Consider the following 15,840-nt stretch of genomic DNA (forward strand, 5'->3'; position numbering starts at 1 on the left):
TGGGACGCAGCCACCCCTCTTGCTTGGGGCTACAATCTGTGACCCTAGTAAGGGAAAGACCTACTACTTTGTACTTCAAGCCAGCTTGGTTAATTCTTTGTGTGACTGTGCCAGGAGACGACCGGCTTTTGTGCTGGAAGATGTCACCCACATAAAACCACTACCCACTTCTGAAACAAATATTCTATTTACAAATAGACTACATCTCTGCAGGGCCTGGACTGGTACAAGTAGGACTTAAATCTCTATCCATTCAGGCTGTGCTCCCTTGATCCCACTGACTGAAATGGGCACCTGGATGAGATAATGACACCACCTGTGCTATACTTCATGATTAGCTTGCGCCCTTCACCAACCAAGAACTGCAGCTGCTGCTATCCATTTAGCCTAAACTACCAATGAACAGCCTTGAAGAGAAGGATGTGGCAGCATCTACAATGTGATTATAGCTAAACAAACTGGACTAATCTCTTTTCAAGCATTTACACAATGTGAGATTCCAAGAACTATTTTTATGCCTAGGATGCTGTTCGCCCTCAGGGGCATTTCTGATCAGACTCACACTTACTATGGCCCATATTTATACTTTTTGACGCAAAACTGCGCCCACGCAGCTTTGCGTCAAAAAAATTAGCGCCGGCTAACGCCATTCTGAAGCGCCATGAGGGCGCCGTATTTATAGAATGGCGTTAGCCGGCGTTAGCCGACCGGCGCTGCCTGGTGTGCGTGAAAAAAAACCACGTACACCAGGCAGCGCCGGCGTAGGGGAAAATGGCGTATGGGCGTCTAGAAATGGGGCAAGTCAGGTTGAGACAAAAAAATCGTCTTAACCCGATTTGCGCCATTTTTTTACGACGCCCATCCCCCATCAACATGACTCCTGTCTTAGCAAAGACAGGAGTCATGCCCCCTTGCCCAATGGCCATGCCCAGGGGATTTATGTCCCCTGGGCATGGTCATTGGGCATAGTGGCATGTAGGGGGGCACAAATCAGGCCCCCCTATGCCACAAACAAATGGAAAAAAAATACTTACCCCAACTTACCTTTTCTCCCCTGGGATGGGTCCCTCCATCCTTGGGTGTCCTCCTGGGGTGGGCAAGGGTGGCAGGGGGTGTCCCTGGGGGCAGGGGAGGGCACCTCTGGGCTCCTTCTGAGCCCACAGGTCCCTTAACGCCTGCCCTGACCCAGGCGTTAAAAAGAGGCGCAAATGCGGGGTTTTTTGCCCCGCCCACTCCCGGGCGTCATTTTTGCCCGGGAGTATAAATACCATGCACATGCCTCGGAGTCATTTTTTAGGACGGGAACGCCTCCCTTGCATATCATTAACGCAAGGGAGGTGTTCACGCCAAAAAATGACGCAAACTCCATGAACTTTGGCGCTAGATGCGTCTAACGGCAAAGTATAAATATGGAGTTAGTTTTGCGTCGAATTTGCGTCGAAAAAAACGACACAAATTTGGCGCAAACGGAGTATAAATATGCCCCTATGTTTGTGCCAACTGGGCTTATGTGTGGCTACCCAAAAACTAGGCCCAAAGACTGGGCGGCTCCTGCAATGCAATGTATATTGTGCACCTCCATGAAACATTTCACATGTGGCCTTCCACCTTGCATAGGAGAAAGGAGAAAGACATTTCACAGGCATGGCATGGGCATTATTTGAGATTTGAACTGATAAAGTACAGGAGGAGGTGGCTCAGATTAGCAGGACTCTTGGTTTTGTACTGTTATTAATGGTTTAATATGTCTTATTATTGGAGGCGAGTGTTCTACGTAAAACCCTGAAGTTGCTTTAGACAGGCAAACTGAAAGTATACGTAGAAGGGGTAAAGGCTTGCTTACATGCTTACAACTGATGAAGGTTTATCATGTTGGGACCTCTGGTGATAGTTGAAAAGCATATTTGGAGTGTGGGCTGTGAAAATACTCGAAGTTGTTTTAATCCCTATTATTGTTGCCTTTTTAATGTAAACTCTCATCCAAGTCTGTATTACCTCCATCTCCAGGATCATTCGAGGCCAGGCTACCCCTCATCTGAGGCCTTAGCAGCCCATACCGATGACAACGACTATGGGACCAATGGAAAGTTTAATGATGATCCTTTGGGAAGCGGAGAAGATTGGGAATGTCAAGTATTGTTTTCCTTAATGAACATTGAGCAGCCTTAGTTGCAACAGAGAATAGTTCATGAGAAGGGTATTGTAGAAGAATGTAAACACATTTACCTGTTCTCTTGTGACTGTCACCTGTGACTGCATGTTTTTCTGTGACACCAGCTTAGCCTAACATATCTGAACATCCCTCATTAACATGTTGTCACTCGAGAAGGCCATCTTCTAATTCTTCTGAGCTGAGCCAGGCCCCTGCTTGTTCTCCCAGAGGTAAACATATCCTGTAATGGATACTAAAACTGTGCCTAGATGGGTATGTAGACCAGGAAGCCTACCACCATCACTGATGCTTGTGGGTTCTACTTGCTGGTGATCTGTCATTCACAGACTATTCATTTCTGTAACGAGTAGTGACTATCCGCTGGTGACTGTGTCATGCCTCGCTACCGGGCGGGCATGTTTGTGGACATAACCACAAGGTGAGCTGTATTGCAGCTTGGTCCCAGTATTTACTAGAAGGGTAGATGTAAACACTGCTTCCCACCCTGCCACCCGGACAGTTTCTTCTCTGGCATCATGTGCTCACAGTTTCTAAGATCAGGGCTTCCTGCCATGTGTTGGGATATCCCGTGCAATATTCCCTGGGCAACCAAGGCCAAGGGGAACTTTCACTATTGTGACTAAATTTTAGGCCCCAGAGAAGTTTTTATTAGGTCAAGGTAATCAGAGCAATTTCAACAATTATGGATTCCTCCCATGAGAATTTAACGAAATTATGCAATTATGCCAGCTTGAGTAATTATGAGTAATTTCGGGCAAAAACGCCATCGCAGGAGCACAGGCGAGTGAGCATCTGCTGGCCACTTCCGTTTGTGTCCTGTAGCATCTATTGCTGCCTTCTTAGCACAAAATGCATCCTTCGCCCATTTTGAACTCAAGGGTGAATTTTGCACTAAAATAAATGTGATAAATGCTGGATTACACTTCTCAGACAAATATGCAAATTTACAAGAAATTATGTAGCAAATACAGGTAATTACACGTGAGAGAATCATGGTAGCTTTGCCACCCCTACTAAACTTCTGAGACCATACCGAAATTAGCATTTGTCTAGTTGGTAGTCAGGAGCATGAGAAGCTCCAAAGAGCCAGGGCACCAACTGCTCTGAATGAAAGCATTATTTGCATGAAAAATAAATATTTGCATTATATTATAAAACCATCATGTCCAGTGGCTGAGTGTAATTGCCTATTTTCCTAAGGTTTTTCAGTCAAAACCAACCCCTTGAAAACTGAATAGGTTTTGTGCAAAAATCATCTAGATTTAGCCATACCTTTATTGTTGGCATTTATGGACACGGTGACATCACATACTTCGTCGGTCTTAGGGTGTTTGTAGACCTCAAACACATCGGGGTAACGCTCATAGAGAGGTGTTGCCAACCCGATCAGCAGGTACTTGTTGGAGGTGCTTTTAATTGGCTTTTTTTTGCTCACTTCGGGAACCCCATTGCGTCGCAGCAGATCCTTCAACATTTGGTGAATAGAGTGGACGTCTCCAGAGCCTTCTGCTGAGAGCTTCAACATTTCAGCACAGTCTTGCGCCAGTTTTTTGATACGAGATGGTGGAGATGGCTTTTTATCCAATTTTTCACTGCTGTCTTGCAGGAGCTTGGAAAGAGCTCTACGGAAGTGATACACCTTTGGCACCTCTTCGGGATCCATAGCTCTGTAAGTACGAGCACTCAAGGTCTGGCCCAGGATGGAGATTCCAAATGCATTTAGTATTTTATTGCCGGGATGTTGTGCTACAGCATCTTTGCCTGGATTTTGGGATGCCCACCACCAGGCATGGCCTCCAATGAGCAAGCCCCCTCCTTCAGCCACAAACTCTTGGATTTTCTGCACCTCTCTATCACTGTATGCCAGGCAGCAGTAGACGCTGAGATTTGGGGTCAGGTCAGTATATTCACTTGCCACATTGTTTTGACTAAGAATATCATGGAGTCCCTTCAGGCTGCTCGCCATGCCAACCTTCCCCTTCCTCCCTGCATCCAGCCAGGAGATTGCATTGAGGAGGAAGGTCTTAAGACCGGGAGTGTTTATTTGGTTCTCATGTGTCGCCACGATAACTCGCCCTTTACCATAGTGTGCAGCAGCCAGAAATGACTGATGAGAATCATCCAGTCCAATTGGGAAGGCAAGTTGGCCATGGACCATCAGTTGGGAGGGTTGTCCTCCATTACTGATGTTCAGGTCTATGACATTAGTTTGAAGATGCCTTATATCCTCAATGATGTCAATCCCATGTCTGGAAAGCAAGAGCACAATCATGTCAGTGTTCACTGTGGGAAACAACACCACTCATTTCAGCTTGTGTGCTTTGGGAAACAACAACATATTAATTCCAGAGTGTGCACTGCTGAAAGCACCAACACAATCAATGCATAATGAAACCTGTGTAAAGGACCAGCAACTCATCTGAGAATGAGCACTATACAATACAACAAGACTATACTTTGTGAAAAATAATAGTAATAAAATCATCTGAGAATACGCACTATAGAATACAACAAGACTATACGTTGTGAAAAATAATAGTAATAAAATCATTTCAGAATGCTCACTAAAGGGTAAAAAACAACACAATCATCCCAGAGTGTGCACTAATGAAAGTAATGCCACAGCTGTCTCAGTGGCTGTGCTATGGAAAATAACAAGTTAATTGTGTCAGAGTGTACAACCAAATCAGCTCAGCTTTGAATTAATAGATAACAGCAACACAATTATTTCAGACTGGACACTTTGCAGAACAGAAGAATCATTTTCTTTCTGTCATGCCAGTGCTGGTTTTTCAGTCCTTCTCCTGAGCAGAGAGGCACTCCTTACTTGTAGCTTGCAGGACAGGAACCTCCCTTGACCACCTGCCAAGGTCAAACGGTCTGGTGTCATTTCAGGTCTTGCCAGAGACACCTTGAGCCACCTCTTACAGGTCTTTGTTTCTAATATGTTAGCATAGATTTAGAGTGCACTTTGGTTCAGTCCCAGCCAGGAGCACTTGATTGGATGAATTGCATATTTTCCTGTGATTAATCTATTGTAGTCTGTACTGCACGTACAAAGCGCATGGCTACCAATGGCCTACCAGCACTGACAATAGGAGAAGTGCCAGCACTATTGAATGCCGATGCGCCAATCACCAAAGGTCTTCATTTGTAAATCCATCTTATGTTTCTTTTAAGCAGCACAGACGCCTCCTTCCCCTTTATCTCACTCTTGCAGATTGCTGCTACTTTATTCCTCTGTCATGGTTTTTCTGTCTTTCCCTTCCTCCTTCTTTCCGTCTTATGTATTTTTGTCTCTCTTGTGTTCGGATCAAATCTAATAAGGAAAAATCAGTGCTGGTTCCCAAAAATGAATGTGGGTATGACCCACCTGCAACCATCCGTTCACATGAATCACTGATCTTTCCACTGTCCAGCTATTGTATTTCAGTTGTTCAGATCGCTTGTTTTCTTGCCATTGCCCAGTTTTACACAATTAGGACCAGATTTATCAAAGGATTGCATTGCCCTTGCATCATGCAAGGTGTCACAGGGGTAACAAAATCCTTAAGTCAGATGTACCAACCCACCTGAGGCCACCTTGCTTGGATTAGTAAATCTGGAGTAATGCAAGGCAGAGCAAGTCGCAGCCCTGCGTCACTCTGCCCTGGGAAGGCATTCCATGGGTGGACTGTGGCTTTTGTCACACATCCACCAACAGATTTTGGCACATTCCCAGATTTCCCAAAACTGGTAAACCTGAGAATATGTCAAAATTGTACAGCTGAAAAATAAAATGGTAATAAAGCTTATTTACCATTTTATTTTCAGCAACCCATCCTCAACTGAGTGTCAGGGTGGGGCAGTGTAATTGCTGCTGAGCGACAGCAGGGGGCTTTGCACTATGTTTAAATTGTGCATGTCTCTTTGGCCGTCTGACTTGCGACGGGCAACCTGACATGCAAAGTTTAAACTATTCTACCCCAGCTGTCTTAAGACAGCTGTGTTACAGAAAGCACAAGCCCCCAGTGCTCTTAAGAGCGCTGAGAGAGGCCGCCCCCTCCAATCCTGATGCCTTCCTTTTGCTGTTAGCTGCATGAGAGCAGAATCAGGATTGGGTAGTGCAGTTTCCTGGGTCCAGCGCATCGAGGAGAAAAGAAACCGAAGGGAGGAGGATGTTGTGGCAATTCAAAAAGGTAAGTGCCCCACAACTCTAAATACATGCAGCTGCCACTGAGCGCAGCAAGGGAAAATATTGTTATTTCAAATTGTTGCTTTCTCTTTCCATTTCTACTCCATTCTCCACCACACACAGAAAGAGGAAAAAGCCTCCTAGGATTCAAGTTGAAAGGTCTAGTTTAGAGGTGTGAGCATAGCTGATGCACATGATGTTGAAAGACATTCTAAGGTCCCGCAGGACGGTGATGAAGCAGAATGGTATGGTGACTGATCCTTGAAGTGGGCCAGAGTCAGTTCTGAAACAGGTGGATATAAAAATGGGAGTGAGATACCACATCTAACAGAGATAACAGGGTGGTTCCTTGAACGCCATCAAGCCTCAGTAGGATGGTGGCTGCCTCAGAAGTGATGAGGTAAAAGTGCAGCAACTGAGTTTCTGGCCCTCACAGTCTGCCATTTGGCTCGGATGGAGTGGAGGGCAAAGCCTGGTTGATGGTCTGAAAATAAGTAGGTTTCTTCCAGGAAATTAGATATTTAAGTAAATGGATCTCCTTCAATCATCTTTCCTTATAAGTGGTGGCTAGCTCTACAGGATCAAGGTTTTTCTAGATGAGCGGTTTGATTTCCTTGTGTTTAAAAGAGTGTATGACTGTTGCTGAGATGGAAAAGTCATCTGCATCGTTAGGTATGTGCACCTATTCCAAGAGTGCTGATCTGAACTATTGACTAGAGATGTAATGCTGATTTGTGTAGTCATATGCAAACATGGATTATGCATTTCCACCACAACATAAACCTGTAGAAGGAAAGTGGAGTGTTATGTGGTGTGGGGGTTAGTCCTTGTCGGAGGCTGGCCTTGTGTGTAGTGGGTACCTATGGTACTTACGCCTTATACCAGATCAAGTTATCCCTTATTATTGTAGTGTAAGCAGTGTCTAGAAGCCAGGCTCTCTAGAGGTAGCTGTGGATGAGCAGCCAAGGCTTATCTAGGAAACATGCAGAGCTCATGCAATACCACTGTAGTCACACAGTACTCACACACTTTATTTTGATGACACAAATACCAAAAATACCATAGAGACTATACTTCCTTAGGAGGTAAGTAAAATACAAATGATATACACTAGTATGCAGAAATAGGCATAAAAATAGTTAGAAAACAGTGTAATTAGTGAAAATCACAATTGTTAAAAATGGGCCTAGGGGGAGCATAAACCATATAATAAGAAAGTGGAATGCAAAAGTCGGTCCCCCACCTAGGCAAGTGTAGTGTGTGTAGAGGGGAGCTAGGAGTACTAGAAAAGGCCAAAGGTAAGTTCCAAAACCCACCCCAGCAACCAGGAAAGCAGGAGTAAATCACAGTAAGTGTCCCAGATCACACACAGAGAAGAAAAGAAGAACTATGTAAAACCCAGAAGAGACTGCAAGAAACTGACAGTGGATTCCTGGAAAACAAGACCTGTGGAAGAAGGGGACCAAGTCCAAGAGGCACAGAAGAGTCAAGGATGAGTAGGAGCCCCTGCTAACCCGGATGAAGGGGAAAAAGGAGACCCACAGGTGGAGAAGAAAAGTCAGCACTGCACCCAAGAAGATAAAGTCGGGTTCCTAGAGGGTTCAAGTGCTGTCCCACGCCAGTTGGAGGATTGCAGTTGGGTTTGCGTCGTCGGAGTCTGCCAACAAGCATTGGCACATGCAAAGCTCGTGGTTAGTGGAAAATGGTGCTGCCGGGGACCAGGAAGGACCAGTTGGACTCTATCCAAGAGGGGGAGTCAAAGGGGTCCTGCAGAACACCAGGCAGCGCACACAGGAGTCCCACAGAAAAGGGACAAGAATGTTGCAGAAGAGGCCCATTCAGCACTACGACAAAGGCTCCCACAAGGAAGCAGTGCATCACAGGATAGAGTGCTGGGGGACGGAGCTTCAAGATGCACAAAGATCTTGGAGGAAGGATGCCAACAGACCTTGGCAGCTGCAAAAGATGAAGTGCATGAGGGTACTTTCTTGCGTGGGGAGGCAAGGTCTTACCTCCACCAAAGTTGGACAGCTGGAAGAGAAGACCGTCGGAACCACTTCAGTCTACCACCCGGGATGCAGGATCCAAACAGCTCAGCAGGAGAGGGGACCCACACAACTGGTCGTCGTTGCAGTTGGTGCCTGCAGAAGCAAGGGAGTGACTCCTTCACCCCAAGGGAGTTTCCTTCTTTCTTCTGATGCAGGCTGAAGACGGGCTGTCCTCAGAGGATGCGCAACCACGGAAATGTTGCAGTTGCTGGAAGAAGCCGGAGATACAATGTTTCAAGAGGCATCTTGCTTCTTTGTTGCAGCTTGCAGGGTCCTGAAGAGTCCAGATGCAGTTTCTTCAGTCAGAAGTCAAAGTGGAGGATGCAGAGGAATCCTGCTGGAGTCTTGCAATCCGAATCTGAGGAACCACCCAAAGGAGAGACCCTAAATAACCCTTAAAGGAGGCTTGATTACCTAACCAGGTAAGCACCTATCAGGGGAGGGCTCTGACATCAGCTACTGGCACTGGCCACTCAGAAACTCCCAGAGTTCCCTGCCAACCTCGAATCCAAGATGGCAAAACCCAGGGACCCTCTGTAGGAGCGCTGAGCACCACCCCTGGGATGGTGATGGATAGGGTAGTGGTCACTTCCCTTTCCTTTGTTCAGTTTCACACCAGAGCAGGGACTGGGTGTCCCTGAACCAGTGTAGACTGGTTTATGCAAGGAGGGCACCAAATGTGCCCTTACTAGCATTTCCAGTGGCTTGGGAGGATAACCCACACCTATTCCCAAAGGGAGAGGCTGTAACACCCCTCTCCCAAAGGAAATCCTGTGTTCTGCCTTCCTGGGCTAAAGCTTTTCAAGCAACAGGAGGGCAGAAACCTGTCTAGGAGGTGGCAGTAGCTTGGGATGCCTGGAAACCCTCAGAAGGCTGAAATGGCAATACTAGTGATCCAATAAGGAGTCCCCAGAGTGCATGGAATCAAACAACCAATGCTTGAAAAGCCTTGGGGTATGATTCCATTATGTTTGATACCAAACATGCCTATGTTCGAAGTTACCATTATGTAGCTGGACATAGGTAGTTGCCTATGTCCAGTTCACGTGTAACATTTAGTCCCCACACTTACAAAGTCCAGGAAAATGGGCCTGGAGTTTGTGGGGGTACCTCTGCTAGTGCAGAGGTGCCCTCACACACAGGTACTTTGCACCCTGCCCTCTGGGCTAGAAGGCCTACCATAAGGGTGACTTATAAGTAACCTGGTGTAGTGAAAAATGGCGGTCAAAGGGGGCTTGCACCTTTTCACACAGGCTGCAATGGAAGTTCTGCAGAAGCCTTTGTATGGGCTCGCTATGGGTGACAAAGTATTTGCTGCAGCCCATAGGGATCCCCTGGAATCCCAATGCCCTGGGTACCTAGGTACCATATACTAGGGAATTATAAGGGGGCACCAGTGTGCCAATTATGGGTGAAATACTGTGACAACAGTAACCAACAACTAAATCTAAGGGGGAGAGCATAAATACTGGTGTCCTGGTTAGCAGGATCCCAGTAGACTCAGTCAAACACATTGACAAACAGGCCAAAAGGGGGGGTTAGCCAAGCTAGACAATGGCTACTTTCCTACAGTCCTCACCATGCAATAATCTCACAATATCCCAAAGATGGTCATCCTTAGCCCAGTCCTGGTAGTGTGACAAAGAGCAGTCAGGCTTTACTAGTGGAACATGTGTTAGGCATTTCACAGTTCAAACATGGACGATAAATTATTGACATGACATGAAAGAAATCCAAACCTGGCTTTCGACAATCCTACGGTCGGCCCGATGGCCAGCGAAACTTTAGATTCTGTGGGAGTTTTTACCTGCAGTTTGCAGAGGACTGGTGCCAAAAATCTAGGGGATTCTGAGGGTGCTTCTGGCTCCCACAGCTGACTGATGAGTGTCAGCCAAGAATGAGGGTCAATCACACAGTACCCAGTCTGCTGCCTCAGGGACGGAGTTCTTCTCTTTTGCCGTGATGCAGTGGGCAGAGTCCAGTATGTCTATTGTCAGGTGTCGCCTGGTGTCTAAAGAGCAAGTGGTTCTCAATGTGCTTCAGCAAGTAGTTGTTGTAGACCAGTGGCTCCCAACCTTTTAACGTCTATGGACCCCACTTTATAATTATTAGAATCCGGGGACCCCACACTGAATTATTACTGGAAGCTGGAGATCCCAGCCTAAACATTCTCAATAATCTGAACTGCAAAACAATACACAAACATACAGAAACAAACATTCCATCAGACATACACAAATGCTAACACATTTTATTTAATTTGAAAGCAAATAAAATAAAAACATACAAAAACTTAAATTTAATGGGAAGGTTGGAGATTTTCTAAATTCAACTGAAGCAACACGTCGTCCATAGTATATTCTGTTTGATGAATCTGCTCTGCTCCCATGAATCAATCTGAGGATACTAATTTAGTTTTTAGCCTCCAATTTCAAAATGCCTGGCAGTTACAGTATGTCTTGAAATTTTCAATTGTACCTTTAGCCACTTTATTTATATTCACTTTTAATATTCTTAGCGGTCACTGACCCCCATAGGAGGCTACGCAGACCCCGAGGGGTCCCTGGACCACAGGCTGGGAACCACTGCTATAGACAACTCTGAGTAACCTGTGTAAGACGGTGCAGGCTCCATTTGAGTGGGGGGATCTCAGGTCCTTGAGGGTAGCTGTGAGTCCAGCCATGCCTGTTGATTGTCTGCTAGGTAATGACCTGGAGGATTCCCCATGGAGTAAGATGAAATGCCTGGTGCACTTGGACATGTTTGGTCTGCCTGAGTGGCCATGTGTGATCACCCTGTCTATGGCAGACAGTCAGGGTAATCAGGAGGACCCAGAGCCTGAAAGAGTGGCATAGGTGCATGCCAGGAAGAGGAATGGTGAGTGGTGCTGGAAACGTGCCCCAGAAGTTCCCACGGTCCGGGAGGAGGTTGAACCTGAGTGGGACGCCTCAAAGCCTATAGGTGAACAAATGGCTTAACTGGGGGATGTGCCTGAGCTGACCCATTGTCAGCAGGAAGGGGGTCCCACTAGGGAGGAAGTCTGCAAGGTGCAGACGAGATGCCCTACTCTTGAGGGTCAGTGGGGGCAGGCTTCAAACCAGGCAGCTTAGAAGGAGTCACTCTGGATTTACTGGAAGGATGACCTCCTGTATAGTGAGCCTAAGGTTGCTGAGCCTGGGACAGCACAAGTGCTGGTGGTACTCGAGTGCTTCAGAACCTTCCTACTGGGTCCAGCTCAGGATGTGCCTTTGGCAGGACAAATGGGGCAGGACAAACCTTTTGAGAGTATTGTCACCCACCTTTACTGGCCCAAAACATGCAGCCACTCTGATGCATACTGTAGGTCTTGCCAGACTTGCCAGGCAAGTGGCAAGAGTAGGGGGAGAGGCAGGGCTCCCCTCCAACCATTTTCTGTTGTGAGCATCCCTTTTGAGCGGGTGGTAATCAACATTGTGGGGCCTTTGGACCCAAAGACAGCCATGGGCAACAGGTTCATCCTGTTCTTGGTAGACCATGCCTCCCGGTACCTGGAGGCCATCCCTCTGAGGTCTGTGACAGCCCCTGTGGGGGGACAGGCATTGATGGGGATCTTAACCTACATGGGGTTCCCGAAGGAGGTGGTGTCTGACATGGGTACCAACTTCATATCTACATATATGAAGTCTTTGTGGAAGGAGTGTGGGGTAACCTACAAGTTCACTACTCCTTACCACTTCCAAGGGAATGGGTTGGTTGAAAGGTTCAACTGCCCCCTGAAGTGCATGATTATGTGTTTGTCAGAATCCATGAGGACTAAGTGGGACGTCCTCTTGACATGCCTTCTCTTTGCTTTCAGGGAGGTACCAAAGAAGGGATTTAGTTTGAGCCCCTTTGAACTGCTATATGGGCACCCTGTGAGAGGATCTCTGAGTCTGGTGAAAGAAGGCTGGAAGAAAGCTCCTAGTAGGCCCCCCAGGATGTACTTAGCTAAATGGTGGCATTCAGGGTCCAAACTGCACGCTTCAGGAAGCTCGCTTAGGTGAACCTAGAAGCAAGTCTGGAGGACATGAAACAATGGTACGACCAGAATGCACTGGGAAAATGGGCCTGGAGTTTGTGGGGACACCTCTGCTAGTGCAGGGGTTCCCTCACGCACAGGTACTTGGCACCCTGCTCTCTGGGCTGGAAGGCCTGCCTTAGGGGTAACTTATAAGTGACCTGGTGTAGTGAAAAGTGGCAGTAAAATGGTGCTTGCACCTTTCCACGCAGGTTGCAATGACAAACATGCAGAACCCTTTACTTGGGCTCCCTATGGGTGGCAAAATATATGCTGCAGCCCATAGGGATACCCTGGAATCCCAATGCCCTGAGTACCGAGGTACCATGTACTAGGGATTTATACTGGGGCAGCAGTGTGCCAATTGTGGGTGAAATACAGACTTTTGGGAGAGAGAGCATAATCACTGGGGTCCTGGTTAACAAGATCCCAGTGAACACAGTCAAATACACTGACATCAGGCGAAAAAAGGGAGAAACCATGCCAAGAAGAGGTTACTTTCCTACACACCATTGTTGCCCTCTTGACAAAGCTGATTTCCAGAAAGCATCCCAAGTAAGTGATCTGGACTGACGCTTGTCAGACCACTTTTAATGCCCTGAAGGCAAACATGTGCATGAAACCCGTGCTGAAAGTACCCGGCTTCTCCAACGAATTCGTTGTGCAGACTGATACTTCAGAGCATGGTTTGGGGGCAGTTCTAGCACAGCTAAATGAAGATGGCCTAGACCACCCTGTAGCCTTCATTCATAGTGGAGCACAAGTGAGCGAGAAGCTTTTGCTGTGGTCTGGGCACTGAAGAAGCCAAGACCCCACTTGTTTGGGACTCACTTCCCGGTTCAGAAGACCTCAGGTCCCTGAGATGGATACTGCAGATGAGGGGTGAGAACCCAAAATGTTTGGGGTGGTCCATCTCACTACAGGGAATGGGCTTTATGCTAGAAAACCATCCTGTTTTAGAACACGCCATGCTTCTGCCTCAGTGATGAGAACTCTCTTGAAGCTGGGTAGTTTTCCCCACTTTCAGCTAGGGGGGGACACGTGTTAGACCTAGCATCCTTGGCAAGGGCTTCCCTGTCTTTTTTGCCTCTGCTTCCCATGTTTTGACTGTGTGCTGGAGTTCTTTTTTGCTGGTTTTGGTACTCTGGGCCTTTTACCACTGCACATCAGTGCTAACGTGCAAGTGCTTCCTTTCTAAGCTGTATTGGTAATTGGCTTTTCCATCATTGGCATATCTGATTAACTAGTGAGTCCCTACTAAAGTGTACTAGAGGTGCCCAGGGCCCGTAAATCAAATCCTACTAGGGGGTACTGGGACTGCAGCACTGATTGTGCCACCCATACGTGTAGCCCTGTAAACATGTCTTAGTACTACCACTGCAATGTGTGTGTGTGTGTGTGTACAGTTTTGCACTGCCAATGCGTCCTGGCAAGCATACCAACTTGCCAGGCCTTAAGGTAGGCCCTAGGTAGCCCCGTGGGCAGGGTGCAGTGTATTTAAAAGGTAGGACATGTACTGGTGTGTTTTACATGTCATGGTAGTTAAATCCTGCTAAATTAATTTTTCACTATTGCAAGGCCTATCTCTCCCATAGGTTAACATGGGGATTGCATTTCAATATCTTTGAAGTGTAATTTCCCATTTTGAGCAGATGGGGATAGTGGAGTTTGGGGTTTCTGAACTCACAATTCGACACATCTTTTGGTAAAGTTGTATTTTAAATTGTTAGTTTGAAAATGCCACTTTTAGAAAGTGGGCATTTTCTTACTTCACCATTCTGTGCCTCTATCTGCCTGTGGAATCCATGTCTGGGCCAGACTAGCAGTTGGCTGCTTGTGAATTCCATCTAGACAGTGACACAAGAGGACCTGAGGTGTGTCCTGCATATCCTGATGGGTCTTCCTGGGCTACAGTGGGAGGAAGGAGCTGACACCTGTACCTGAAAGAGCCATGATTGTCCTCACACAATACAGTCTCCAACCCCCTGGAGAGTGTCTGGAGCCAGGCCTGGATTTTGTGAACAACAGAGATTTTCCTTTGCAGTTTGCCTACTTCAAAGGCAGAAATGAGTATAAGTAGTGGACCCAAAACCCCAGAACACTTCTGGATCAAGAGGAACTTCTGCCAAGGAGAAGATCTGAAGAACTGAGGAGGATTACTGCCCCTTTGCTAAGTGTACTTTGCTGGGTTGGCCTGCAGTTGCTGCTTCTGCCTTTAAGAGGACAAAGACTGGACTTTGCTGTGCACTCTGCTTGTGATGTTTCTCCAAGGGCTTGGATTGAGCTTGACTCATGTAAAGAAGTCTCAGGGACAGCAAAGACATCATCTGCCATCACCTGGGTACTCTTGCTGAGGACCCAGACTTGCCAAGTGGTGCCACCAGTCCAGTTCCTGGGCACCTGGAAGTGAAAGCTGGCCTGAAAACAATAAAAACCAGGCACACCAGCTCCAGAAGACTCTAGAACCGGCGCCGCTACATGACTCCGCGCCGCTGCCTGCAACCCGAAGCCAATGTCCTCAATGGAGTGCGACGATCTCACTGACACCGCAGATCCAATGCTGCCGCAGCCCAGCTGAAGTCCTGTGACATTGTGAGTCCCGAGTGCCGTGTCACCAGCGTCCATGACACCGGACTCTGCTGCGATGCCTGTAGCCCGTGGCTTGGCCGCAGCCTCGAGAGGGCACCCCACCATGTCTTAACCCGTCGGATTCATCGGCCCTCCCCCCCACCCCTAGGATGGTAAGGGACCATTGCCTCGTCCCAAAGCCACATCACCTCCCCTGTTCTGCAGAAAGGAGCTTATGCAACACCAGATCCAGCAACACCTTGCCTACCCGTGTGCACTGGCTTCTTTTCCTCGTTACCAAAGGTACTGTACCACGGGTTGTGTGCGACTCTGTGACTGGCGCCGCACTCCCTGCAAGTGGCATAGGAACGACTCCGCCAACGACGTTGTGATAGCCCCAGTTGGAGCTATTGTGTTTCTAAGTGTTTTATTGGAATTTAGGGCCTGATTATGAATTCGGCGGAGGGGATTACTCTGTCCCAAATGGGACGGATATCCCGCCCGCCGAATTACGAGTGCAGTATATCCTATGGAACTCGTAATACGGCGGGCAGGATATCCGTCCCATTTGGGACAGAGTAATCCCCTCCACCGAAGTCATAATCAGGCCCTTAATCTTTTAAAAAATCATATCATGGCTTGTGTATGTTGGATGTTTGTGTTTGGGGTTAAGATAAATATTGACTATTTTTCTAAACTGGTGTGGAGTCCTTTTGTGGTGCTTTCACTACTTTAGTGTGTGTGTTTGTAGAAATACTTCGCACATTGCCTCTGAGATAAGCCTGACTGCTTGCGCCAAGCTACCAAGGGGGTGATTAGGGGTTATCTGAGCTGTGTATCT

The 15,840-nt window shown here is 47.3% G+C and overlaps 1 protein-coding gene across 1 annotated transcript in view; it reads right to left on the reverse strand.

Annotated features, from left to right (window-relative positions):
• LOC138249658 (TRPM8 channel-associated factor homolog) overlaps positions 1–15,840 on the reverse strand; it is a 127,824-nt gene that overhangs the window by 80,093 nt on the left and 31,891 nt on the right. Inside the window, exon 3 of the mRNA XM_069203618.1 lies at positions 3,446–4,422. Within this exon, the coding sequence (XP_069059719.1) occupies positions 3,446–4,422 (977 nt within the window). The remainder of the gene's footprint in view (positions 1–3,445; positions 4,423–15,840) is intronic.

The sequence above is a fragment of the Pleurodeles waltl genome, chromosome 8, assembly GCF_031143425.1.
Source record: "Pleurodeles waltl isolate 20211129_DDA chromosome 8, aPleWal1.hap1.20221129, whole genome shotgun sequence".
In the NCBI taxonomy this organism is placed as follows: domain Eukaryota; kingdom Metazoa; phylum Chordata; class Amphibia; order Caudata; family Salamandridae; genus Pleurodeles; species Pleurodeles waltl.